We start from the raw sequence: 12,490 nt of genomic DNA on the forward strand, positions 1-12,490 counted from the left end.
CCAAATCAAACTGATTTATACAGATGGCGTCTACCCAGATAAGACGGTCGACAGCGATCCGGTAACGTTGTAGCGCTGCCATGCAGTTCTTCGTCACGAGACAAGTGTCGTAATTTGGACCGATGAAAATAGTCTCGCACAGGGCTGAATTGCCATCGGAGTCTGCCCAGGTGTACGATAAAGCCTCGAAGATTGGTCGGCTCTGATCGCGAAGCCTCCAGACTAGTAAATCGCAATGAATAGGGTCGCTCTTCATTCTGCTGCCATGCAGGCAAAGAAGACGAATCGAATCAGTCTCAGGAAGGCGGGAATAAATCTTGTGTAGCATCGGCTCTGGGCGCATCTGTTGCTGCAAGCTCTCCTGATTCCGAGACAACGAGGGGTCAGGTCCCTGGCTCGCATGGCTGGCAGTCCATTCATCAATGTTGGCACATATGAATGCTCGCAGCTTTTGCTCTTCATTATAGTCATGACCAGACGCTGCAGCGTAGCCCTGGTCTTCGTCGCGAATGAGATTGGAAAAGACCCGTGGAGGCCATGTGCACACCAGTTGTGATCGTGAAGTATGTAGCGGAGGCGCGGGCGGTGAAATCGGATGGATAGGCGTTAGCTCGGGCGCCCTGCGCTGGCAAGTGCGGCACCCAGGCCGTCCGTCTTCCCACTCCAGATGCAGGTCTGCGCAGCTCGCATCATGCCATGCCATGAAGCTAAATTGGTTCACTTCTGCTCTGCGAAGTGGATAAAGAATGTGTAGGATGTAATGGCGATAAGGTAGTTGCGCAAGGCTGGAGGAAGCAATGCAGACTACCCCGCCGAGCTTGTGCCTATTGGTCAGCTTTGCTGCATCGATATCTCGTTCTGGAGACAAGGCAGGGGCCTAAGTCGACGTTGAAGATTGGCAAATGAGCATCCAATACTCCTACAAGATCAGTGTTCGATACCCACAGTTTTGCAGATGTGCTGCAGTCGCTCGCGGAGCCCCAGCGACTTTTCAGGAAACATGATACTACACCATGGCACCACAAGAGCCGCCTGAAGCGATCAGAGCCAAATCCAACGATGCTGACCATTTTGAGAGACCCAACTCAAGTTTCCTCACAGATGCCACCAGGACACTAGAGGACGGAGGACTTGCAAGACCCTCAGACCATTTCCTGTCCCGAGGCCTGGAAGAGCCAGCTTGCACATGACAGCTGAGCATCGTGACGAACTGAGGCATTGCACCCCGGCGTCTGACAGGCTTCTCGTGTAACAATGAAGTCCTGCGGCTGAGGCCACCACCGTCGCACAAAGTTTGCATAGTCGGTACGAGTTGTGGGGTGGTGACATCTCAGCGGGAACGCGAGAAAAGTTGGTAGCGAAGCAGCAGCAGTGCGTTGGGCGACAATGTGGAGAAGAACATGCGGACGATGAATGTCGGGGTACGCGATGTCGCTTTGTCATGTACCTCAGAGCTCAGATGCCGCGCCTGAAGATTTTCTCTTCGGCGATTCGTGCTATGTCGGGGCTGAATTCTTTTCCGCGTCAAGCTTCGTCGGGGTAGGCACTAGCGCAGGGCATGGCCAATCAGGGTTGTGGGCCGTCGGATCGAAACCATGGGGAGACCTCCGCGTGATTGACAGCGAGCGACCCACTTGAACGAACCACCTCGGTAGCGACAGCCTTCTCGCCATCATCGCTACCACATTATCCTCCCGCAGCGAAGGGACTGGATTTGCATCTCTCGCGGTCGCTGGGTCAGGCATCCTGACCGTGCATCGTGACCACATGCACTAATCAAGGGCGGCCCCGGTTGGACGTTTCCAGCGTCGGGACAGGAGCGGAGGCTGGGGTTGGTGGTGTTGGGCTAATGAGAGTGACTCGTGCCACACTGCGCGCTTAATTAGGAGCTCCGAAGGCCAGCGAAGTCGCGTATTGGCCGTTAGGCGTCCATGGCGGACAAGCGTCAGCAGTTCACATTCATCATGACCGCCGTTGCATTAGCGTTCAGCCACATGGTGTTGTCTGGGGAAAGAGGCCTGCAGTGGTGAAAAGCATAGCGCAGGCCATGCCATTGGCGCATCGTCAGCGCATCATCGTGATGTGTGAAAGCAGGCGTCGAAGGCGGAGGGAGCCGAGTGTAGGGCGCCGCGCACCTGGTATTGGGGGCTAGCGGCGTTACCAGTCTGCTCCAGACACACGTTAGCCGACTCCATGGGCCACGAGAGACTCCATGGGCCACGATGGTGGAGTCTAGTGAAGTGGGAACCCTTGGTCGGGGAGCACCTCACGTGCGGCTCTGAAAACCTAGAAGCGTTCTAGACAGGCAAAACCACCGTCTGTGCTCCAGCTGCCAAGGTCAAATCACAGCCGGTGCAAATGCCGGTCCGACACTTGTCAAATTACCAGGTTAGTCGGGCCAGTCGGGCCTGGAGAAGAAGCTGGAGCAGGCAAAACGCGGGCGACCATTCCCCAGAGAGCTGGTGGCGCGCACCCTTCACTGGGTTCCAGGCTAATGCACCCAATAGCAGGGAAGCACGGGCCCCTACTAGTCGCGCCGCAATGTTACCTAGCCATTTCTGCGGTACACTTGTTCCGCACTGCACTAGATCTCAAATCTCCAGCTCTGTTTATTAACCCTCAACTCACCCGCATCTCGGATTCTGATTCTTCGTCCAAGGCCGCGTGCGAGTTCTACCCTGCACAGCTTCAAGCAACGCGCTTCGTCAACTCCCTCAGCGTACAACCCCCACGCACTTGCCCATCATGAGCCACAACAACGACCTGGCCGACGAGGCCGCCAACCCCAAGGGCATCCAAGCTACCACTGATGTCAACATGACTGAGTGCCCTGTCACTTGGAAGGCCTACCTCCTCTGCGCCTTCGCCTCCTTTGGTGGTATCTTCTTCGGTAAGACAACAACATTGTACAATCTCCACAGTAACAGTGGCTGACTGCAAACCCAGGTTACGATTCCGGATACATCAACGGTGTGCTCAACTCGCCTCTCTTCATCCAGGAGGTCGAGGGCAACATCTGCCCCCAGGGTCTCGACACTCCCGATGGCCTCTGCAAGATCAGCTCTGGCAACACCTCGCTCATCGTCTCTATTCTCTCCGCTGGTACTTTCTTCGGTGCTCTCGTCGCTGGTGACCTTTCCGATATGATTGGTCGCAAGTGGACCATTGTCCTGGGATGTCTCATCTACATCATCGGTACGAACTCCCCCGCTTGCACTACTTTATGAAACAAGCCACTAACCCCCACTTAGGAGTTGTTCTGCAAATGGCTGCCACTGGCCGTGACCTCCTTGTCGCCGGTCGTGCCATCGCCGGTATTGGTGTCGGTTTCGAGTCTGCCATTGTCATTCTCTACATGTCCGAGATTTGCCCCAAGAAGGTCCGTGGTGCGCTCGTCTCCGGTTACCAGTTCTGCATTACCATTGGTCTCCTGCTTGCCGCCTGTGTCAACTACGGCGTCCAGGGTCGTGGTGATACTGGCGAGTACCGCATCCCCATCGGTATCCAGTTTGCCTGGGGTCTTATCCTCGGTGGTGGTATTGCGTGCCTTCCCGACTCCCCCCGTTACTTCGTCAAGCGCGGCAAGCCCGATGAGGCCAAGAAGGCTCTGATGAAGATCCGTGGTGTCCACCCTACCGACCCCCAGGCTGCTGAGCTCAGGTCCATGGTTGAATTTGAGCTTGCTGAGATCATTGCCAACGAGGAGTACGAGCGCGAGCTTATCCCCGCCGGTGGCTGGATCTCTGGCTGGGCCAACTGCTTCAAGGGTTCTCTCTTCCAGTCCAACTCCAACCTCCGCAAGACTATCCTCGGTACCTCGCTCCAGATGATGCAACAGTGGACTGGTGTCAACTTCATCTTCTACTACTCCACTCCCTTCTTGGAGTCGACTGGCGCCATCTCCAACACCTTCTTGATCTCGCTCGTCTTCACCCTCGTCAACGTCTGCTCCACCCCTCTTTCCTTCTACGGAATGGAGAAGTTCGGTCGTCGCACACTCCTCCTCTTCGGTGCTCTCGGTATGTTGATCTGCCAGTTCTTGGTCGCCATCATTGGTGTCACTCAGGGATTCAACAACTCCACTACCCTCGCCGACGGCACCACCCGCGCCAACAACATCTCGGCCGTCAACGCCCAGATTGCGTTCATCGCCATCTTCATCTTCTTCTTCGCCACTACCTGGGGTCCTGGTGCCTGGGTCCTCATCGGTGAGGTCTTCCCTCTGCCCATCCGCTCGCGTGGTGTTGCTCTCTCCACCGCCTCCAACTGGCTCTGGAACACCATCATCGCCGTCATCACCCCCTACATGGTCGGTACCGACCAGGGCAACCTCAAGTCCTCTGTCTTCTTCATCTGGGGAGGTCTCTGCACCATCGCTTTCATCTACACCTACTTCTTGGTTCCCGAGACCAAGGGTCTGTCTCTCGAGCAGGTCGACCAGATGATGGCCGAGACCACTCCCAGGACCTCTGCCAAGTGGCGCCCTACCCACACCTTCGTCGAGAGCTCCCTCCAGAAGGGTGGCTCTACCATGATCGAGCGCAACGGTTCCATTGTCGTTGACACTGAGAAGAACCACCGCACTGCTTCCGTCCACTAGATGGTTAATGGTGTAGTGTTTTATTCACGTCTTGATGACACGAATGAGTCACTTTGAATGATGTAATGTTTGGTTCTAGCTATGCAGTACAGTATAGCATATTACTAAAGACACGGAATGGATAGATGCCTGGGCTGGAGAATGATACCTCTGTAGTTTCTACTATAGCATAAACTACTTCTTAATCTTGAACTATCAATGCTCTTCTCACATGTGATGTCTTCTTTGATTCTTAACTTTGGGATGCTCTTCTCTTATGTGATATATCCTTCGATGTTCAATCTTGACATGCTCTTTTCTCATGTGATGTCTCCAACGTATCATTTCATACATCCTTCTGGATCAACATCTTGCTTATCTCCAATCACACATACCCAACCCCACCCTCTGCCTCCTCAACCCCTCCCTCAACTTCCCATCTCTCTCCCTTGCCCCCTTCCCCACGCCCTTCCTCCCTCTCTTCACCCTCCCCTTCTCCACCCCCCTAATCCTCCCTTCCATCCTCTTCACCTCAAGCTCATCCGCCCAAGGCCCCGCTTTCACCTCCGCCCCACTCCTACCCACCCACCACTGCGGATCGTGAATGCCCAGCCAACCCCCTTGCTTCACCCAATCCGGTCGCGGGACGCCCAATTCATAGATCTCAAAGAGCGGTGATGAAGCTATGAGTGTGGCGTTGGTGCGGAGGAGATTCAGGGCGGCGAGCGTGGTGGGCTTGCTGGTGGTGGTTGGGATGGTGAAGCGCGTTGTTTGCGCTGGGGTGGTGGTGGAGAGGGTGTAGGTGATACCGGATTGTATGCGGTGGAGGAGGGGGTCTGTCTCTGAGATGGTGGTTGCCTCGTCCAGCGAGGCGGATACGGAGGGTGTTGGGGAGGTAGAGGGTTGGCGGATAGCTGGGCGGGGAATCCTTCGCCTTGGTGACCGGTGTCGCAATGGCGACGCGGGGGGTGATATCGGCTTCTCGATGCGTGGTCGCTTGACTGGTTGTGATGAGGCCGGCTCATCGTCTGCTCTACGCTTGGAGGATGTGGATGTCATGATTGCAGTAGAGATGGTGGTAGTAGGGAAGTGGTTTGGAGAGGTAGGACGGTGTTTGTCAAATTTGAAGACGTCATTGAGATATCTAGACAATAGGATTATGCTATAGTGGAAGTGAAAGAGAGTTTGTCTATAGACACAACAGCTCATGCGCCGAATATAACAGCCTATTTCACCACAGTATCTCAGAACCCCTTCACCTTGACTGTACACGTATATAGAGCCACACACATGACTGAATCGTCATTCACTGAGTTGGACAACCTCCAGGGCCACGAAGAGACATCTTCTCCAGCATCTTTGCAGTGTCTGGATCATCATGGATACTCTCCTCACCGAGATCGTTCGGTCCAAGAGCTATCCACATCATCAGTAGCTCAATGCCCGGTATAGTTGGCTGGTTCACTTCCTCGCGATGCCTCTCGACAACCTTCATCAGTACTTTAGGCTTCACGGCCCCGAGCCGGGTCGTACGTGGTCCTGGAAGCGAACGATTGGGGTGGGCTTTGGTGGTCAAGTATATCCCAGATATACCGGTGATCTTGTCCGCGTAAGGTATATCACCCTTAAAGCCAAGCTCGCGCATGACCCAATGTTCTGACTGGACTTGAGGACCCTTCCAGGCTTGGAATGCTGGCATCATATGGGGCGTCTTGGGAAGGGCAGTGTGAAGAGCGTCTAGCCTAGACTTGCGCTGAGCCTTTGTGAGCTCTTTCCATGATCTCGCTGTGTTGTAGCCGTTCTGGGTTGGGGGGAGAGTCGCCATCTTGTAGGACTTAGCAAATGCCTTTGCTGCTTTGACGGGATGATCCAGACCCAGTTCAGCGACACCCAAGAAGCGGTAGAAGCGAGCGATAGCAGACACTGGAACTGCCTCAAACTCCAAGAGCTCGTTGTACAATTTGGCATCCTCAGCATAACCCACCTTCTTCGGTACATGCTCGTACTTCCGGCCGATTCCGTCAATGGCCATGTCCGAGAAGAAGAACATCGCTAGTTCAAGGCAGACCATGCATTCGAGTGCACGAAGTTGAGCTAGGAAATCGGGTTCCAGGCGTGTACTCATCATGTTGTTGTGCTCCAGTGTAATGTCGATGAACTTGAGTGTGTCGTCCCACTTCGCGAATGCCATGTCTCCATTGCCTATGTTGAATGCCATGTCACCCATGCATTTGATGGAGAGAGCGATATCGTAGACTTCAGCGACAGCAGCTCGTAGCCATGCAACTCCCTGAGTCATTGCCTGCTTGACGCGTTCAACAAGGACAGCATCAAACGAGGTGGTGAAGGCGACCTGCTGTCGGCAAGCTACACCGCTGACTATGATAGCGGTGAATTAGATTAGCAAACGTCTCATATGCAACTCGCCATGGCAATACTCACCTTTCTCCATAGGTAAGATCAACCTCTCTTGATCCTCCCTGCTCAGAGTGCCGACGGTACCGGGCGGCTTGTGTAGTGCGAACTTGAAGTCATAAGCCATGAAGTTGGCGAAGTCCAGGATTCGTAGAACGCGAGCAAATTTGGCCATGTCTTGCAAGAGCAACAATCCCACTGTCGTCTTGCCACCATACCTCGACTTCTGGTGGAAGCTGGGATTGACATTGACTTCAGCAACATGCTTGTCGAACTCATCCATCTTCAGCTTGAAGTAAGGTGTTTCGTGATTGATCAGAGCAGTTTCAATCATCGTACCATAGCCATTGTGAAGTTTGATCCACTTGTTGTCCTCGTAGAAGATGTTGGTAGCTTCCTGATTGATAGCCTTGTTAGTGCGAAGGACAGCGACCTGGAAGTCATAGTCTTCGACGAGATAGCGGTTGGGCGGCCCACGAACTCGATCAGAGAGTAGCAGGTAGCGGAGGATGTCGCGAAGGATGTGCTGCGGCAGCACTTCCAGACGAGACATGATGGCGTACGCTGTCAGGTCACGGCGGCAGCTGGTCGCTAGGGGTGAGCGTGCAGTCGCGACTGTCGGCTGTCGGCTACCGCAGAGCTGTAAGTACACGAAAAACTTTGAACAGAGCAATGCTTGAGACAGGATCACACAAATTGGTGAGTAGCGTCGAGGTGAACGATGAGAGTGCCCAGGTGAAAGACATCAACTCGACGGCCTCAACGGGCGTGATGAACGAATTTTCCGTTGACGACGTCATTTTTCTACAAGCTTTCAGGCAGCAATGTCAAGTGGAAGGTGCTGATGACTTTCTGTGTTGTGCAGCGAAAGTGAGTGAGTAGAGACGGGCAACTGCGAACAACAGCCCTGCGGGGATCTTACCGAGGCTTATATCGATGTAGCTTAGCGTCTCCGCTTAGCTCAGGTCCCTGCGCATGCTCCCCGGGGCCGGCTCTTCTGCCTTCATACCCATCCTCCACGCAGTCCATCTCATCATGTCTAGCCGTCTCTTATCACTACCGCGCGAACTTCGCGACATAATCCTCGAATTTGTCATCAGTGCGCACGTCGAGCCTCCAAGACACCCTGCATCAGATGACACCCCTCGCAAGGCCTCAGTAGGCTTGAATTGCCTGCGAATACCCGTCTTGCCACCTGCCGAGCAATATGCTACTTACGGACTGCTCCTCACGAACAGACAACTGCACCACGAGACCACAACCCGTCTCCGCCGCCCGACGGCGTACTTTCTCGACGTCATGATGGTCAACGACAAAGAGCTCTGGCCCACATGGACCTGCTGTCCAGCTCGAAGCAAGGAGTCGATCGCTTTCATTGGCATAAACGTGCGCGAAACCAGAGATAGGCCAGCTCTCTATTTGAAGCGGCTTCACGACATTCTTCTCGATAAAGCTAGTTTTACCGGTCTCGTCGAATACATAGCTAATATCTGTTGCCCTGGTCAACAAATTAGGAAACTTGGGTTGAACCTCCTTACACCCACTGGACCTGAGCGAGCCCCGCATATCAGTACTGTGCAGTTGGACTGGTTTGGGTGGAAAGGAAGATTCATACAGCGGGACATGCGTCCTGTGATGAGCCAAGAAGATGTCACGAACAACGAGAGGCTAGCCCTGAGACTACTAGCCTATCGAATGGCCTTTTTCCTACTCTCAATAGAGATAAACGTGTCGGAACTGGGTCGCATGGGCTTCAAACCGTGGGCTGGAGGCTTTGACAAGAAAGTCATTATTGTCGATGGGGACAAGAGGGCTGAACTAGGAAGGCGCTGGGAAGGGATTCCTGATCCGCCTGTCCAGAGCGCTACTGACGCACTTAATCACAACGACAATGTTCTAGGAGCACTTTCTCCGTCCACTCCCACAAACCTCCCGCCAGAGCTTGGTCTTTAGCCTCTGCCGTCAATTTCTCCGTGGAGTCTACGCCCCCCGGCGTGTAGTATCCTCCATTCTGCAATGCTCCTTTCTCCGCTCCGGCCGCACACCAAAGCTGATTCAAAACGCCCTCATGTGGCTCAAGCCACTTCTCGCCCGACATCCGCGACGTTACATTGACGAACGTCTTACTCCAGCCGGCCATCTCGGTATTCATGGTCGTCTTGACAAGTCCAGGGTGGATGGCTACAGACGTCAGCTCAGGATGCCGACGCGCGAGCTCCGCTGCGAAGAGGATGTTTGCGAGTTTGGACTGGCCATAACGAATCCATGCGCCTAGCATCATTCGAGACATCGTGCTTCCAGCGTCAAGTTCATCGAAGGAAATGCCACCCTTGATGGCGCGATGGAACTCGTAACCGGCGGACGTGTTGCTGACGACACGGACGTCTGCACCGGGCTCTTTGGCTGTCTTGAGCAAGATGGGCATCAACTCTTTGGTAAGCATCGCATGGCCGAGATGGTTCGTCGCGAATTGGATCTCGTAACCATCGGTACTCAAGACTGCTGGTTTCGCAATGATACCGGCGTTGTTCATCAGTATGTCGAGGCGGTCATGTTTGAAGTCTTGAGCGATGGCCTCTTTGACTGCGCGAAGGGACGAAAGATCCATCTTGATGAAGCTCAAAGATGTCCTCGGGTGCTTGGCTTTGATGTCGGCGATCAGTGCATTCGCTGCAGCGACATTGCGCCCTGTGAAGTAGATGTGTAATGGACTGTGCGCCGCCAGTGCTCGCACACTTTCTTCCCCCAATCCTGCGGTGCCTAATATGACTGTCAGAAGAATGTCAATGACGGGAAACAAGTTCAATTACCTCCAGTCACCAAGATCACTTTTCCGGAAAGGTCTCGAATGTCCTTTGCAGGGTCGAAGTCTTTGTAGCCTTGCATGTTGAGGCTTGAGTCGCGAGGTGCGTTGATGTCGACATCTCAGTTTCTGCAGATGCACAGTGCCTCTTATATACATGGCGCACTATTGCCATTTTACAATTCGGACGAAAAGGCAGGCTTGTTGTGGCGCGTCTTCAAGGTGGTGGTGCTGCTGCGAAGACTATCTCCGCCGGTGAGATGTGTGGCCGCAACGTGCAAAATGCCGGGATGATCGACGAGAGTGCAAAAACGCTATACCACATTCGGCTATGAAACAGAATTATGGCTGCGTGCACGAAATTCGAAGACGAAAGTCACCTATCATAATTCACGTCACGATCACTGGCCATCTAGATCGAAAGTAAGGTGTAGGATGCATTACATGAGCTGTCAAGGTGTTACCCAGTCGCGCTGGCTCATAGATCGGCCACGCTAGCACGTCCCATGTGCAGCTATGCGTGCCGTCCCGTCGCATTCGTCGCGTTCCTTTCCAAGCCGTCTCCATCTCTCACCACCTACCCCGAGTTCGTCAGACACTCCAGCGCGTGCGATAGGTCGACTGTACGCGGGGTCTAGTACAGGCTGCCGCCATGGTCGCTACCCAACCCTTTGGTCGTGTTAGCGGCTTTACAGAGGCCGCGACGCGTCGCATTCTCGTACGCAACATATCTCGGACGGTATCAAATCTTGCCGATGGTGGAAATGGTACGAAGGCTTCGTAAAAGGTATTGCGTCGATCCGCTTGTCCAAGACTACCTAAAGGTGCGCGCTGGCAGAGACTTCACATTGGTCCTAGTCCTGTTTGTTGCATGGTGCGGATACGATCAAAAGCCAAGGGAAATGCGCGGCCGCTTTACTACTTGTCTAGACCTTGTTGTCTGGGCTTTGGTCATGCGTTCCCTCATCCCATGCGAATTCTTTCGTCATAGTAATCCCTCTTTCTCTCCTCATACTCTGCGAGAGCTCGCTTGTGGTCACACTGCCTTCTTTGCACAGGGCAGTACCCGGGCACTCCCCATGCACAGTCGTTGTCGTGAGACACATTTCGTCTTCATCCAATCGCGATTTGCCCCACTGGCTCCGAGTGTCATTGTTAATCGTGTCTCCCAACGTATCCTTGAGGTTGATCTTGCGCGTGCGCTTCTTGGATATTGTTTCAAGAGGGTTCAGCGAGGGGCCGGATGATTCGGAATGCTGCGATGATTTGAAGGAGGATGGCAGGCGGGTCGAGAGTGCATTGATCACTTTCATCATGAGCGGTCGCAGGGTGGGTAGGCATCCGGATATGATACCGATGGAAGGCTCTACGGAGGACCAGATGAAGACGTCGCTCTTCGCCCAGCTGATGTCTTTCGACTGGACGAGGTGGGTAATGGTGATGATGCGGTAGAGCGAAGCAAAACAGACGCTGCACTTGTTAGCGAAACTTCATCGAAGGTACGGACATTGGGTTGCGACGTACAAGCTACCAAGTAGGAACGTGAGACAGACTGCCACCTTCTGGGTCCGTCCCATGTGAAGCTTAAGCACGCTCGCTATGGGTATCGTAAGGATGCATACATCGCCGAAAAGGTTGATGATGCCGACACCGAGATAGAACTATATCCTGGTCAGTCGCTGTTGCAGCTCGGTCTTGGAGTATTCTCACCTTTGCCTCGTCTACCTGGACTACGCCTTTATCTCCGTACCACTGGTTCCAGTAGTAGTGCAATGGTCGCGTGTAGAGAGGTAGGACGATGTGGTTGGTGATAAGATAACCTGTAGTGAGAGCGATGCAGAAATAGCCAAAGTACGAGAGGCCAAATATGCGGCGGTATAGCGCCAGAATCGAGAACTTGATGATGCACACACTCCATGCGTAGATGAAGACATATGCGAAGGTGATCTTACTGTGGTCAGCACTGCGATACTTGTGGGGTTCTGGAAGTCGCAACGCACTATCGTAATCTGTCGCATCTCATACGGCCCCAAGGACCATATGTGCTTTCCAAGGCCGTAGAAGCCGCCTAGTCTGGACTTTAGCATCCGTGATTAGTCTCGCGGGATCGATTGCTTTACCTGCAATGCAGCATGCCAGGTTGCCCGCATTCAGCGCCAGACCGAGAAACATGAGATAATCATCTAGACCCAGTGGCTCACGCTTTACGTGCAAGCGAGTGTAGAGGCGTAAGCCCACGAAAACGAGAGAAAGGACGAAAAGTACAACGCCGATAGCATTGTTAGAAGCAGTGCGGGATTCGTTCAAGTCGAGACCCGGAGGGGGGTTTGCAAAATAATCAAACGCCATGTCAAAAGCCGGTTGTCGTCGGAATCACGCAGTTTGGTTTGCGAAGTGTCAGATAATGGTACAACATCATTTGACGCAGAGGGTCAAGTTGTATTATCGCCGTGCAGGCTGTTGGGTTTTGCACCCCCATTCACTCGGCGGTTTTCTGTGTCACGACATGCATTTATTGCAGTGAACCCATAAGGCCGTGCAATCACATGTCCAGTCGGATGAGTTTCCCGCGTAATCGCACCGATTGTGCAACGAGTGAATGCCAGTGTTTTCGGGGAGAGTGCCGGTTTCGGTGCGAAATGGAGTCGACGCTAGCCATGTTAGTATAGGCTCACCTGGCTGCGAGAACGCGT

At 53.6% G+C, this 12,490-nt stretch overlaps 4 protein-coding genes across 4 annotated transcripts; 1 reads left to right on the forward strand and 3 right to left on the reverse strand.

Annotated features, from left to right (window-relative positions):
- Positions 1-2,745: 2,745 nt before the first annotated feature.
- On the forward strand, positions 2,746-4,600 carry J4E83_007164 (uncharacterized protein; the record flags this gene model as incomplete). The annotated part of the gene is made up of 3 exons (XM_049334069.1): positions 2,746-2,890; positions 2,947-3,195; positions 3,252-4,600. 3 exons carry the CDS (start codon positions 2,746-2,748, stop codon positions 4,598-4,600), a joined length of 1,743 nt encoding a protein of 580 aa, XP_049186880.1.
- Positions 4,601-5,885: 1,285 nt separating this feature from the next.
- Positions 5,886-7,547, reverse strand: J4E83_007165 (uncharacterized protein; the record flags this gene model as incomplete). The annotated part of the gene is made up of 2 exons (XM_049334070.1): positions 5,886-6,958; positions 7,022-7,547. 2 exons carry the CDS (start codon positions 7,545-7,547, stop codon positions 5,886-5,888), a joined length of 1,599 nt encoding a protein of 532 aa, XP_049186881.1.
- A 1,323-nt stretch (positions 7,548-8,870) lies between these two features.
- On the reverse strand, positions 8,871-9,880 carry J4E83_007166 (uncharacterized protein; the record flags this gene model as incomplete). The annotated part of the gene is made up of 2 exons (XM_049334071.1): positions 8,871-9,754; positions 9,805-9,880. 2 exons carry the CDS (start codon positions 9,878-9,880, stop codon positions 8,871-8,873), a joined length of 960 nt encoding a protein of 319 aa, XP_049186882.1.
- An 843-nt stretch (positions 9,881-10,723) lies between these two features.
- J4E83_007167 (uncharacterized protein) lies at positions 10,724-11,884 on the reverse strand (the record flags this gene model as incomplete). Its single annotated transcript, XM_049334072.1, has 4 exons — positions 10,724-11,267; positions 11,322-11,458; positions 11,508-11,748; positions 11,823-11,884. 4 exons carry the CDS (start codon positions 11,882-11,884, stop codon positions 10,724-10,726), a joined length of 984 nt encoding a protein of 327 aa, XP_049186883.1.
- Between the last annotated feature and the right edge of the window lie 606 nt (positions 11,885-12,490).

This window comes from Alternaria metachromatica (genome assembly GCF_023757995.1).
Source record: "Alternaria metachromatica strain BMP 0045 chromosome Unknown scaffold_17, whole genome shotgun sequence".
NCBI classification, from domain to species: Eukaryota; Fungi; Ascomycota; class Dothideomycetes; order Pleosporales; family Pleosporaceae; genus Alternaria; species Alternaria metachromatica.